This window comes from Denticeps clupeoides, chromosome 1 (assembly GCF_900700375.1).
Source record: "Denticeps clupeoides chromosome 1, fDenClu1.1, whole genome shotgun sequence".
NCBI lineage: Eukaryota > Metazoa > Chordata > Actinopteri > Clupeiformes > Denticipitidae > Denticeps > Denticeps clupeoides.
The window spans coordinates 22,399,060-22,414,146 of record NC_041707.1 but is presented as its reverse complement, the minus strand read 5'-3'; the positions used below and the strand labels follow the sequence as shown (position 1 = coordinate 22,414,146).

Below are 15,087 nucleotides of genomic sequence, written 5' to 3'. Positions count from 1 at the left end.
TGGTAAAATTTAGAAAAAGGGGGAAGAAAAATCCCACCAAGTGTCTGAAAGTTCAGTGCCACCATCTGACAGCCCACGTTCCAGAAAAGCTGTGGAATGTAGTTGCTGCTGTCAACCCGGGTGCCCTTAGGGTAAATACGACTCAGCTGCTTCTTATTGTATCTGTACACACGCTGCTAAGGAATCTCACTCTCACACACACACACACAAACTCAGACACATATAAATGTGGGTGAGCATGTAAAGGATACTCTGAAAACTCTATGGGTGAGTTTTTCAAGATGTCCATAGCCTTAGTCTCTACAAACGAGGACATCTCATAATACTTATCCCTCTCTGTGAATGAAAATGAATGCATTTTTATGCAAAATAAAATGAAAAACAAGCTTTGGTTAGATAGGAGGTAATATGAGAACTATTCACTATTCATCACTAGTCACTGACACTGACAGATGGGGAATGATAGACATTATTTAGTCTAATGAGGCTTCGCTTGTTCCCAAATTAGGGAATTAACCACCCTCTTAAACAGACTTTTCCTCTCACACTCAGTCTCACAACACACTTACTCCTTGCAACGTCAAATGATTTAAACTTGACTGGCTCAATGTAGTTCACTAGAGTGGACATCTCCTCAGTGGCAATGGCCTCACTGCTGGCAGTGCCCTAACAAGACAAAGAAGAGAACAATTAAAAGCTTTCAATTTGGTTTCATATAATAATAAATACATTAACAGGTTTTGTATTGTGTATGGTGTATTGTATCGGTGATGTACTGTGGAATGTGAATAGGATGGTGTGTGTATTATTTTTAATAATTTCACCATTTGTTTATAATGTAATACATCTAACAACATGCAAATATGCAAACAACTAAAACAAATACATCTGTTTTAGCCTGAGAAAAAGCATTTTGATTAATAAGGTGCAGTCATTTGAGGTGCATCTCAGATCCACTACACACAAACCTCCTCTGTGTTGGGCTTCTTGAGTTCTGCCACAGTTTCTTCCTCCTCCTCCTCCTCACTCTCCATTTCAACTCGATCTTCAGTCATAAACAAAGGTTACAAATAAATAAAAAGAAAAAAAACACTCCTAGTAAATGTGAAAAAGAGACTTTATACCAGACTAAAATCACACAACAAGCAGACCGCAGTGACCCGCTCTCTAAAGCTGTACATGACAGTCTTTCGTGTGATTGGATAAGTGGATGTCAATCAAGCAGCGACCCACCAATGGACTTGCGGGGTCCGCTGTCTTTGACCATCCTTTCTGACAGCTTCTCTTCCCCATTGGAAAGAATATGGTTTGCTTCACCATCAGACAAAGGGCAATCTAAGCATGCAGAAAGACAGATGCAGACAGACAGGCAGAGACGGACAGACAGGTACACATGCAGACATACAGAAATTCACACATACATGTACGTTAGACACTGCATTGTGGAAGACAAGCACAGCTGGAGGCAGTGACTCGGGCAGCACAAGCACACATCCAGCATTGAGAACACAAAAATATGTGCTGTAACAGGTCTTCACAGGGCTCATACACAAATCCCAGAGCACCTTTCAAAGACTTCATTTATTATTAATAGTCAAAACTTTGCGCCATTTTGTTTTTTTCCCATACCAGCTCATCAAACATTGATTTTTGTTTGCTAAATTTTGGATCAAGTCTTTCCCAGATTTCTGAACCTGCATAGGAACCCTGTCTGTGTTTGCAGAGGCTGTGCACAAATAGACATTTGGCAGTGAACGTTTCAGGAATGTGTGTGTTTTTGGACACACATGCGCATGCATGAAAATGTATGAATGAGACAGTAAGGGGGCATCTACAACTGGTTTAATACAAAGGGAAGATAAGCTTCTGACAGTGGGACACTAAGGTCCAGGTTACTTGCTGATGTATCCCATATGGATTAGAGGGTAGAAAGGACATATTGACGCTAGTTAGAGAACCTGTCTAGAGCTTCTCTTTCATACTTGTATTTTATACCTACTGACCCACATGGATCAGAATGTTTACATGTGCAAAGATAAACAGTGAGTGTGTGTGTGTGTGTGTCTGTGCATGTAAACACACCATTAAGTGGGGATGCCTGGTCAGCCAGCTCTCCCCCCTCAGCCCTGCGTCTCACGCTGCCCCCATTAGTAGAGCGGTGCTGATGCTTCTTCTTGTTCTTAATCAGTATCTTCCCCATAAGGTCATGAGGTGAAGGCAACAGCTGACCTGGGATCAGCTAGAACCAGGACAACAAAACTTTAGTGTCCTGTGTCTCACCACATAAAACAGGAGAAAAAAAAACATATTTGACCCCTTAAACTTGGACCCATTATCTTAAACTCACTGGACATTTCTCCAAAGGATCGATGAGAAGAGCATCTCCAAAGATGGTGCGGCAGTATTCTGCCATCTTAGCCTGCTGCTTTGGACTGAGAGAGAAAATTGAATGTACATGCACACAATTTGTTTTTGTTCTGAATGGAAGATATGCAAGAACAGGATGAGGAGGGTAAATTGTTTCAACTTACGAAGCCACATGGTTCTCAAAAGACAGGACAAGGGGGTAGGGGGACGCTTTAAACGCACTCTCAGCAATGGCCTCAATCACTTCCTATTCAGGAGAAAGAAGAGAATCCTGACAATGCAGCATTATTAACTAAATGCAAAAGCTTTCACTCTGAGAGTGTGTGCCTTCATGCATGCCTGTGTACCTTGAAGGGGATTTCAGTAGTCATGGTGAAGCCGTGAGTGATGTACGGCTCTTCATCTTGTGGTCTTCCCGGCCAGCAGTCCAGCTCTATACAGCGACAGCCAGTGAGCAGTACCTGCCTGTACATCTCTACTGAGGAGAGTCCTGTCAACTGACCAACTGAGACAGACAGACAGACAGACAGACAGACAGATATTTGATATTACAATAGTAGACAGCAGAAAACAATATGGATGTAGTGTGTGTGATCGATCTGTCTAAGTGTTTTTTTTTTTTTTTATAAAAAATATAATATATATGTTATACTCACATATTACTCAAGGTCTTACTATATACGTGTGTGTGTGTGTGTGTGTGTGTGTGTGTGTGTATACCTGTGAGGTAGGTATTATGAGACGAGTTGATGAAGTAGTGAGACAGTGGCTGGGTCATGTCATCCATGATGTCCAACCTCTCAGGAGGAACCACAGAGTTCTCTTCTCCTCCCAGATACCGACTGAAGCCCATCAGAGATATCTGATCTGGAGAGAAGGGATGACGAGGGGAGGTCATTCTTTCACTATTGGCCACAAATCACACCCACTACACATAACTGTATGTAACATACAGAAGGTGTGTGTGTGTGAACTGTGTGAACTATCCTTTCAAAGATATATAAAAAAATATGTCTGCATGAGTGTGCAATGCCCTCTCTATCTCAGCAGAGGCAAATGAGGGCCCAACACCTCACCATAGATGACAACTGCCTATAAAGGATAGCAACCCCTGCAGGAAATGTGTTACCAGATGTTTTTATCTTACCTCTATCCAACTGGTAAGTGTTGGGTTCGTACTTCTCCAAGATCTGCCTCAGTTGCTCTCGTTTCAAAGGGGGGTAAAGCACCTCATTGAGCCGAGAGTCTCGCTGCTTCCGGTTAATGAAGTCTAGCAGCTGATCAAGAGACAGGAAGGGCTTCCCTTTAGAGCCACTGTCACACACAGACACAGATCGCAGTCAAATAAAAGAACTCCTGAGTGAAAATTGACTGTGACTGGTTTATGTGTGACTCACATCTCTACAAAGATGCGCTCAATCTCTGGCCGAAGGCTCAGATTATTAAGGAAATTGAGGAAAACGTCCCAGGTGAAGTCATCCGGCTTAATCCCTTCAGCCTGAAAGAGGAATAAAATAACACCGTGATAATTCTCTACCAACAACATCAACAACAGAACAGATCACCAATCAACATATACTGAGAATACAAAGACGGCCTTTAACAAACTGAGGCGTAGGCCTTTCATCACAACTGGCCAGCAGAGGGCAGAACACACTACCAAAATCCACTAAATATGTATATAGCTTTAGGTTCCAGATCAGATTAGCATTTCTCACTCTTCAATATTTTTATGAAAAGGTACGGTGAATTAAGGTGAAGGAAATTGTGTGTTACCGCAGCCAACACAAAACACCAAAAGACACAAGAAAAGAGCATAATATAAAAGGACATATTGTACATATCCACATTAACTGTTTGCCATGCATAAAAACCACAAACAAGGCCTGAAAAAATGACCAAAATATGAGAAATTTAGAAAATTGACTGAAGCTATACAGCAGTCGTAATGCATAATATTTATAGCAAAAAAAAAAAAACCCCACTTAAGACAGTGGAAGCCTTCTTTACAACAGCGGGTTGATGGAAGTTGCTGCCCAGGTGAATAGATGATAACTATGGCAACAGTAACCCTTCCACAGCTGGAAACATGCAACTGAACTGGTCCAGCAACGCAAGCTGCTGACACGAGGAAACGCGCCACAAAGCAGCTCTACCAGAGCTGCTCGAAACAAAGACTGACCAACTTACCTTGTTAGTGAGGAGGCCACACTGCTCCAAAGCAGTTTCCACTCGTTTCTTATCCGAAATTATCTTCAGAATGCTGAGAGAAAGGAACTGGTGTTGAAACCTGTGCTGCTGTGACTAGGCAGTTTTTTATTTTTACTGTATTACCTTTACTCTTTTAGAATAAATGAAAGCTAAAAAAGCTCTTCCAAAACCTTAGACAAATTGAAGGTTAAATATATAGACTATATCATTGGTTATACACTTGCGCAATATTTGAAAAGTAGGTTTTACTGGAATTTGAACCATCTAATCACTATACTCTGAAATGTTCCTCAATGACCAAAGTAGCTGGATCCACAAACAGGTGATTGTCCTATTGTAAATGTGCAAAATAAAGCGATAATAACGCAGTGTGATAATAAGGTATTATAGTTATAAGAATGATGACATGTATTGGAAAAAAACAGCATAGAAGCATAAGCATAGAAAACAGTAGAACAGATTCCCAATTAAAGGGAATATTGCAGCATGGGTGTATGAGGAGCAGTTCAGGTTCTGGGTATGTTCCGTTCCAGATTATTCTATCAAATACTTCCAATAAGACTGAATTTCTCATTTATTGTTGAACATTTGTGTTAGTAAATGCTGTAATACAGGAAGTGGAGACACACACACAGAAAAAAAAAGGTTTGCTTCATTAATACAATGTGGACACACAAATGCAGTGATTGGACTGCCTTTTACAGTGTAAACATGATGTGCTGCCCTGTGTTTATTCATATACTACTCAAATACACTGTGTGTATTTTGGGTGGTTGTTTGAAGGGATGGGGGGGTGAGTCAGACAGACAATGGTACAGTACACAAATGGCAGAAATGGGATGTGAGAGGAGTGTGGAAGAAAGCAAAAGTAGAAAGTGATGAGAAAGAAGAAGTGTGTAACATTACTTCTAAAACCAGAATGAGTTTGTGTGTATCTCACTACGTACTTCTTCACTGGAATCTTCCCATCTGTGTTGACCTGTAGCTTTAACTTGGTGTACCTGCAAAAGAAGATGAAGATTGAGCGATTGAGCCCCACACACACCAGCAAGGTCACTGACATTTATAATGAAAGAATCTTCAACGCAGGAACCGCTGTTACGCAACAGCACTGACCAGCAGTGCACGTTACTCACGCTTTGAACAGGAAGGTGTTTCTGGAGGCGTTATGAGACAATATGTTGGTAGCAAGTTTAAACAGCTCTTCAGTCCACAACTGCAAACAGAGGCAGGCACAGTCCATAAGCACACACACAATCATATTTAATATGCACATTTTAAATCTGAAATGTAATTATCTGTAAGATAATTAATAATAATAATACATTTTATTTAGGGTGCCTTTCTAAAACCCAAGGTCACCTTACAGAATATAAATAAATAAATAACAATTTAAAAGCAGCACAATAAGCATGATTTGACAACAATACAGATCAGAATTAATAAGTCAGTTTAAAAAGATGATTTTGACACACCTATGAACCAGAAGACCCAGGTTCAATCCCCACTTACTTCCACTGTGTCCCTGAACAAGACACTTTACCCCTGAGTGTCTCTAGCAGGACTGTCCCTGTAACTAGTGGTTGTAAGTCGCTCTGGATAAGGGCGTCTGATAAATGGCATAAATATAAAATGTAACTACCTCTACAACTAAACATTACCCTAGTAACCAAAACTTAATAAGATTGTAAGGACATTTGGTTCCCATTATGGAGTCCACAGTCACACAGAAAAGAGGAATGCAAACATGGCCATTCAGCCTCACAAACGTTTACTGCTCCATTTTATTGTTAGCTTTATTGTCGCTGAGTGGTGGGGTAAGCGTAACCACAGTTACCTTGGCCACGTCCTCCTGCATGGCCTGGAAGTTGACGAAGGAGATGTTGACGAGGTCATTGCCATGGACGATAGTCACCAACTTGGCATTCTCATTGCCCTCGTTCTTGTTCAAGCCGAGCACCTCTCGCACAGTTGGGTTCTGCCAAGCAGACACATCAGCACGCGGTACGTTACTTCTTCGGCAAGGACCAGTCGGCATGCAGTTCAACTCAAATGACAGGTCACATGATGTAGCACAAACAAAATCCCGCCTCACTTTCTACCACACCTGCCTGTCTACACACAGCTGAGATTTTATGGGAGGCAAAGCTTTAATAAAATGTCAGATGAGAGGCAATCAAAACGTTCCGGAAACTTCAAACTGCTTGGCATTTTAAGGTGTATGAGGTTCTATCGGTATTGATTACGACTGAAGGTTTTGGATACATGTCAAATAAATGTGAAATTATCAGAGTCAGGCCATCCAGGGCTGAGTAGCTGCGCTCTCTGTGGGGTTCAGCGGAAATAAGCACACATTTTATTTATGAGCACCGGGGGTAACCTACCTTTGGTAACTTGGCATATTTCCCTGTCCTGGTGTCCCTGATGTGGCTGATGTCCAAGATTTCTACCTCCTGTGAGGAGCAGGAGGAGGAGGAGAAGAGAGGGAGAACAGTGGAGAGAGTGAGAGAGAGAGAGAGAGAGAGAGATGTAAACAATGTTTTTATGTGAATAATATATTAGCCGCCTTGACTCTCAATCTCTTAACTCTCAAACAAAACACTAACAAGGAGTTTTTTAACAAAAAAAAAAAAAAAAAGGACCACACACACACACACACACACACACACACACACACACACACACACACACACACACACTCTCTCTCTCTCTCTCTCTTAAAACAAACTGGAAGTATGAGGGACATGGAGGGAGAAATGGAGAATGTCACTGGGTGACCACAAGTCATTTTTAGTGAGGAAAACTGACTTTTCTTCCGTTTCGGCTTCGCTCTGAGTCTATTTACCCCTCATTCATCGTTCACTTCTTCCCTTCAGTGCTTTCCGTCTTCCTGTAGGATTTCTAAACACTGTCTGCAGCTCGACAGCTAAAAGCATCATTACACTAGCCAGCAGAGCTCCGGCGTCACTCATCCAGAGAGCTTATGAAGGATGGCCTGCCAGCGAGTTCCAGAACTTTCTCCCTCTGTCCTCAGACGTCGAGAGAGTCGCCGGCCCCGGGGGAACTCAAACACTTCCTCTGCTCTTTAACAACCTGAGCCTGTTAACAGGCTTGTAAACAAAGTCAAGGCCAAACGCTAAGCGCCAGCGGTGCTGGCAGACGGCGCAAGCCGCCCCTTCCTCCATCTTCCTCACTCTTCCACTCTGCCTCTTCCGACAGCTTCTGCTTAATAAATTACATTTTCAGCCTTCCCTTCATGTCTATTCCCGTTTCTCTCTCTCTCTCTGTCTCTCTCTCCTGATCTTCAGTAGGATGATGAGGATGATGATGATGATGATGGAACTGTAACTTTCATGGCTCCCCTGTGTACGGATGAATGTTAGAGAGCTCCTGAGGCCTGATTGGGGCAGAATTCAGTCCAAACAGGCCCTAAGGAACCTTGCTTCTGGGTCTCTCTCTCTCTCATACACACACAGTCTTTTATTCCACTCCCAAAGGCCACATTTTCATTAAGCCCACTCTGATCACTGCTCTCCAGAGAGACACACAGACACATTTGCCACACATTCGCCTATCAAAGGCCCAACCAGCCAATAGCTGTTCTCTGAAGTTGGCAAGGACCCACCCACGCCCCAGCCCACCATCCGTTCTGTCTCTCAGAGGGTTTCAGTTCTGTTCTGGGAACAGAACTGACACACAGAGTGGTGAACAGCCAACCACATTTAGGACACAAGGGCCAGTGTGACAAGCTGAAACCAGGAAAACATTTTCAGTGTATCACTCATGTACTGGGGTGGTAAAGGAGAAAAGAAAAGAGAGAGGTTGCAGGGACTACTAAACATCTGCAGGTGTACAGCATCTTCCTGTCCTGCCTTGAGTAACGGTCAGACACATTTCTTGTGTGCAGGGAGGGAGCAAGGTTCCCACACATTTCCCACATTTTTCTTGGTGTACAGTGTTAATTCAAAGTTTAATGTTTAGCCTGTTCAATCACAGCGGCATCATTTATGGCCTTTGATGAAATTAAGTTGAGGATAAGTCGGGATATGGCAGGCTGTCTCATCCAACCAGAGAAGCTGAACTGGAAAATGTATTTAATTAATTTAATTAGCAAATTCACAGTGAACGGACAGCCATAAAGCACCTACAGGACAGCAACCAAATCTGACATCACGGTACCAATCATGACGTTGTGGTCATCAGATGGAAGCAGTATGGAAACATATTTGGGGTGTGACTGTCAAACAGATAAACCAATCTGCCATTCATTAGAAGTTTATTTATCCAGACACACACACACACACACAGATGGGTATAGGTAGCCATTTCCAAATGGGAATAGGTTCTAAATTCTTCCAACAATCCAAAATGATCAGGCCTGTTACTACTGTAGAACAAAGTTTTAGTGATACACAGCGTGAGCTGCAGGTTTAAAAATGAATAGCAGAACATAATACTCAAATAAACTCAACTAGAAAACAGGTAGAGCCTGATCCTCAGACACTATAAACCTGGGGCAAAAAAAAATTATTTTGTGCTAAACAGGGTCCCATTGTACCCACCCATTGTAACTAAACCTGGAAATATGGAACTGCAGCACAGGACCACCAAATGGGTTTAAAAAAAAAAAAAAATGCTCACACACCACACCCGGGTCTATGAACCTGGCATGCAAGTGTCTCTTTCTCTCCCGTTCACACAGACACACACACAAAGTTTTTAAAATGTGCATTATGAATGGTTTTGTGAGGACAGGACAACACACAAAACCACACAGAGAGAAACACAGATACTGAGGAATGCTCCTCATAAAGAATAGAAATTACATACTGGCCATGAGGGAGACCAGGGTGAAAAAGCGGGGACGAGATATCAAGTAAAAGACTTAGTTAGAGAGTGAGATAAAAGGCAGATTAAAAAAAGAGGGGTGTGTGTGTATGTGTGTTAAAAGGCAGAAGCAATAAATAAATTGAGAGATCTAGGAATGTGCTGGACACATGAAGGGCAGATGTCCCCTGACTGCAACCCCCTCTTCTGGTCCCTTCCTCAGCCCCAGGGCCTGTTCTCGGCTCCCAGCCCCACAGACAGAACCTCTCACTGGGGCTTTTGTCCAAATAAAGAGGAGCACTGACTCCCCCACTAATTCAACCAACCCACACGTCCCAAAACCAGAGACTCTTAATTTTAGCCAGGAGGACATGAGTGAGACATTGGGTCAAATGATGGCCTTGAACTAATCAGTCACATCCAACAGAGACAACAGGACCATCAACTTACATCACTTTCTTAACGGTTAGACGGTATATCTTTTTGAGTGGTGCCTATAATCAGAAAGAATTATGACTTCTCTGTGAATTCCTTTTCACAACTTAGTTAAGTTCACTTTTGATTGTTTTGAATTGTGGGTTTCACTTATGCTGTTGTTGTTTGTCAAAAGTGTCCTTGTGACGCTGCAGCGTGATGGCTGCAGCGAAAGTCGGAAGAAAGTCCTATTTGGGATTTCTTTTATTTTTGCCACTGTCATAATCAAAGTAAGTGCCTTGTTGTAGAAGCAGGTGATACAATATGTGGAATACTTCTCAAGGGGAAAAACCCCACGAATCTGAAAGTCCATTTGAAAAGCTCACACAAAAAGGTGAACCAAGAGTACCTGAACAAGCCAGCCTCTCGCCCGCCCTCCCCCGAAAGAGAAGCGGTAGCCAGGCCAGGTAACATGGGAAAGGAACGTGATACTACAGCATCCATAATGGACTGCTTCCACCGCCGACCAAGTAGCTGCTGGCTAGTAAATACGCAGGAACACCACAAATGAGAAGAAGCATTGGTAAATATGTTTATTAAGACTGGAATGTCTACACGACTGTGTGACTCGATTACCTTCAAAAAGTTCACCACTTCACTCGAACCAAAATTCAAAACACCCGGAGCTGCAAGAGTCAATAACCTTATCGGAGCTAAGATGGATAAGGCTATTCTGGTGATTTTGATTCATGCACCTGACAAATATCCTAATTTACAAAAAAAAAAAAACTAAAACTAAACACTGTAACTAATAAAAACTAAACTAAAACTAAGCAATTTCAAAATATCAAAACTAATAAAAACTAGTAAATCTGCCTCTAAAAACTAATTAAAACTAACTGAATTTGAAGAAAAAAAATCTAAACGAAATAAAAACTAAAACTAATGAAAAATCCAAAACTATTATAACTGTGACACACACACACAAGCACACACAAAGATTCAGGAAGTGACCACTGCTAGGAGGAAGCGACACTGTGGCCCCAGATCATCATTCGTTAGCCTGAATCCCTCAGGTTTTAGTTTAGAGGGAGAGAGAGAGAGTGAGTGTGTGTGTGTGTGTGTGTGAGAGAGAGATAAAGAGAGAGAGAGACAGAGAGTCCATAAGGGCGTAACACACATAATCACATGATAGGGTGGAGCCCTAGACATTCAATATCCATGTGAACTTGTGCTGCAGTCTCTCGTTTTCCTGTCTTTCTTTCCTAAATCACTTTTTATTTTTCTCCAACTCTTTTCTTCATGCAAGGTCAGTGACATTTTCACTGCACTCAAGTTTTGGTATCTCACACACACATACACACACACACACACACACACAAAGCGTGGCACATCTGAAAGATGCAGTCAAGCACAGTTGCAACTCGAAAAGAAAACAGAGGGGCAGCGAGAGGTTACTTCCACCCTCTCTCTCTCCACAACTGTAATTGTAGAGCACACTCACCACTCTCACTCTCTCAGTACAGTATGGCTTTGTTAGTTGGACCAATGTCTCTCTTCCTCTTCACATTTCATTCTCCACCTCTCCTCTGATTCCCTTCCCTTTCTTCTCTGGCTCAGAAGACCTAATCAAATTGGTCTGGGTTGGGTGTTTGCAATACTTGTCATTCCATTGCCACACACGCACACTATTGTTCAAAAGTCTAAGGAAAGTCCATAGAAATGTCCATGTTTTTGAGAGAAACTATTGCTAGTCCTAAAGAAAGGATCACTGTCCACAACAATTAGTTTTGCACTGCACTGAGTTTCCTACTCAAACTTATTTGGTGAAGACAAGGAGATTTCCACATGGCTCTTAAGTATAAACAAACACAAGTTGTTTCTGTGTTGCATGATCTACACCAAGCACACACACGCACACACACACACACACACACACACACACAGTCCTGAATGCCCAGAAAGAAAGACAGACAGGCATGCAGCAGTAGAATTGAACCGATGCCTTCCAATGCAGTCTGTCAGTCTCTGGCCTGCAGGGCAAATCTACCCTGGAACGTAGTTACAGAAGGTGCATTGTGGGATTGTGACACATATTTATTTGCATGTGCAAAGTGTCTTCTCATGTGAAAGACAGGATTCAGCCTCATGACAGTCATGACTGGCAGTGCGATAGGACAGAAAAAAAGTGGCAGAGCGTAAAGGAAACTATCACACTAATCACCCTTACCAGCACACTTCCCTTCAGAAGTAGGGAACAGAACGAGTGTGTGCATGTAAACTGGCCTGCAGTACGCTCAGAGGATTGTGTGACAGCAACTATTTATTTGTTCGTTCATTTGTTAAATAAATACAAAACCCTGTCGGTTACTAAGATTAGGCTTAAGGGTTCGGAATATGAGTAATTATGCAACTTACTCCATTGCACTACATTGTGTATATAATATAATGTAGTATATAGACAAAATGTGCTAGATAATGGGGAAATAAGCATATGAAATGAGGATAATGAAAGGATATGAAAGGACAACAATAAATAAATAAAATGGAATAGGAATAAAGCCAATTTTTTTTTCCATTTAGTTTTATTATCTACAACTCCCAAATCACCAAATGTTCTATACCGGTGAATACACTTCCCATTCTGTAACACACACACACCTCTACCTGACCTACAATAGTGTTAATGGCATAACCCCATATCTGCATATTATTAACCTTTTTCTTCGTCTGGTTCCTTCAGCTTTTGACCACAGAAAGATGAATACTGGCATGCAGCATTATTGGAGGTTGCAGGAAGCGGATCTGTCTATTTGTTAGTGATGACAGCAAAATAAAACGACACAAAAGTTGATCAGATACTTGACCAGTTCTATGTTGTTGTTGTAGTTGGTTTGGTTGTTTAGTGTGCGTGGTAGGCAGGTCTATACTAGACACTGCTTGTTACAACATTCTCGTTCCCTCTGAACGAGGGAATGAGACTGCAGGGCGCTGCAGGGTGTTGTGGACGAGGGGGCATCTGGCATGTTATGCTTCAGGACTACCCTCAGAGTCTGAACGATTTCCTGTATTCTTTCCCACGCCACAGCTGCCAGAGGGAGAGTGGGAACAGAGAAAGGGAGAAAGAACGTGAAATAAAAGGTGGAGAGTGGGAGCGATGCTGTGCTCCTCCGTTTACATCACAGGAAGTAGAGGATTGTCGCCTTGCGTGTTCCTCGCTGATGACAACCAGCTGGCTCGCGGGGAGGAATTAAATGAGTGAAAAATGGAGAAAGGAAAGGGAAAATGCTGTTGAGGGCAGCCCAGAGCTAAACAAGTCACAGGAGAAGAAGAAAGAGGTGCAAAAGAAAAGATGGAAGGCGTGGAAGATGACTACGCCAACCTTCATCCTTCTGGACTAAAGCAGAACTTTTGATGACAGTCAGATTTTGATGGTATATGCAGTGACTATGTCACTAGATGCTATGTCATTGTGTATCTTTTGTAGCACTTATCTGAAATTAAACCCCTACAGAACGTAGGCTGTAGTAATCAAATTAATTTAAAAAAATGTTTCTAAACAAACGTTTCCTAAAGGGTATCCGCAGGATTCCATTTCAATCATGAGACCACCCACAGAACATCTGCTCACACCTACACAACACTACAGAGACACAAACGCAACACTACACACATTACCTATCGACAATACTCAACGTTCATGCAGGGCATGCTGGGTAGTGAAAAAAAAGACCAGCACTATATTATAATGAAATGAAATTCCATATTCAGCATCCGTATTATAATATCATGGTGGGACCAAATAGGAACATCCGAAAGACATCTTCTGGGGCCTGAAGAAGCCAATGAAAACATTCCCTGTGGGTTCAATTGGGATCAAATTTTGAACTTTATATATTTGAAGTAACATTCCAATATTCCAGTATCATTTGGCAGAGAGCATTAACATGGTGTCCAATTAGGGACATTAAAAACATCCAATAAATGCCTGAGGGCCGTCCCCTGCTCACTGAGTCGATCGATTCCAAATAGAACTGGAGCAGTTTGTTTCTGGTAGGAATCTGATCAGACCGCAATCCAGCCCTAGGCACCAGGCGTACTCCACAGATTTGAGCTAAATGTCTCACCCAGCCATACTGCTGGTAGACTGGACAGGTCTGTATTTACTTGTTACTCGGTTTTGTGCTTTGTAGTGATGCCTTTTGGGTTCACCAAAACAAAAACAAACCAACGCTCCATGAACTCATTAGAGCTGGAGCAAATAAACTAGTTGTGTGAATTAGAAATCAGACCTGAGGCTGATTCCAAGGCTGGTAGAATTTCATAAACAAGTAATAGATCCAAAATCCTACTAGTGCAAAAAAGAAAAAAAATTACATTTTGAATTAAATTCAAAATGTAAACCTCAAAACCATTTTGTATGGACTACAAATGGAAATGTTTTTCAGAAGATAGACATTCCTGAATTGTGAATCCTTCTTTTAATTAGAAAAATTAGAATTCAATACTGGATACTATGAGCTATGAGTCAAATAATCAACATAAAAAAATTTAACTTTTAAAAATTAAATATTGAAAAAATATATTATTACAAAGTAGAATTTTTGAAATGCTCTAGTAGATGGGCAAAGACACAGAGAAAGAGAGGGAGATGAATGCAATCTTACTGATACAAAGGAGGGGGAAAAGCAGTAATTGCAGTAACAATAATGTTGCATTAGCCTACTGAGTGCAGGCTAATGTAGGCTAACGAGCCACCATTACCACATCCTGAAAGCTCCAGCATGTCACATTAAAGCCTGATTGGCTATAGCTCATAAATTACAGAGACAATAAGATCATTACAGTTACAGTCTACACCTCAGCTGCCCAGGAAAGTAATGCAACTAGAATAACGGCATCATCGCTGAATTTGTGACAGGTTTTGCAGTGTAGTTCAAGGGTCACGTCCACAAGCATTTTGACTGGTCTGGTTAAAAAATCTAATTTAACCAGCTTATTCATGATTTGAATTTTTAACCAAATCTTGTCCATGTCTTCCTGCCACCTGACCTTATTTGAACTCATTTTTCACGACAACCAAAAGACCGTTCCAATCCTCCCACAGCAAACACAAAACATTTATTCTATCATTGTTACAATGCACACCATCTTTAGCCATTATTGTATATGAATTCTGTACTTAATAATGAAGTTTAATATTTGCATTTGCTTAATGCTTTCTGAATCGCAATTTCACATTTTGAATCAGGGGATTAGTGAGATGTA

General features: G+C 41.6%; 1 protein-coding gene across 3 annotated transcripts in view; it reads right to left on the bottom strand.

Annotated features, from left to right (window-relative positions):
• The window catches only part of plcb3 (phospholipase C, beta 3 (phosphatidylinositol-specific)), a 38,744-nt gene that overhangs the window by 9,177 nt on the left and 14,480 nt on the right, over window positions 1-15,087 (bottom strand). For 2 of the 3 annotated variants that reach the window (XM_028995926.1, XM_028995910.1), the window contains exons 3-19: window positions 6,963-7,031; window positions 6,416-6,556; window positions 5,715-5,794; window positions 5,526-5,579; window positions 4,558-4,630; window positions 3,765-3,865; window positions 3,515-3,681; window positions 3,088-3,234; window positions 2,715-2,872; window positions 2,532-2,614; window positions 2,348-2,432; window positions 2,083-2,239; window positions 1,234-1,335; window positions 969-1,045; window positions 570-666; window positions 252-336; window positions 38-162 (exon numbers count right to left, since the gene is read on the bottom strand). In XM_028995926.1, coding sequence (XP_028851759.1) covers window positions 38-162; window positions 252-336; window positions 570-666; window positions 969-1,045; window positions 1,234-1,335; window positions 2,083-2,239; window positions 2,348-2,432; window positions 2,532-2,614; window positions 2,715-2,872; window positions 3,088-3,234; window positions 3,515-3,681; window positions 3,765-3,865; window positions 4,558-4,630; window positions 5,526-5,579; window positions 5,715-5,794; window positions 6,416-6,556; window positions 6,963-7,031 — 1,801 coding nt within the window. The remainder of the gene's footprint in view (window positions 1-37; window positions 163-251; window positions 337-569; window positions 667-968; window positions 1,046-1,233; window positions 1,336-2,082; window positions 2,240-2,347; window positions 2,433-2,531; window positions 2,615-2,714; window positions 2,873-3,087; window positions 3,235-3,514; window positions 3,682-3,764; window positions 3,866-4,557; window positions 4,631-5,525; window positions 5,580-5,714; window positions 5,795-6,415; window positions 6,557-6,962; window positions 7,032-15,087) is intronic. The other variant, XM_028995918.1, reaches the window with a different exon arrangement.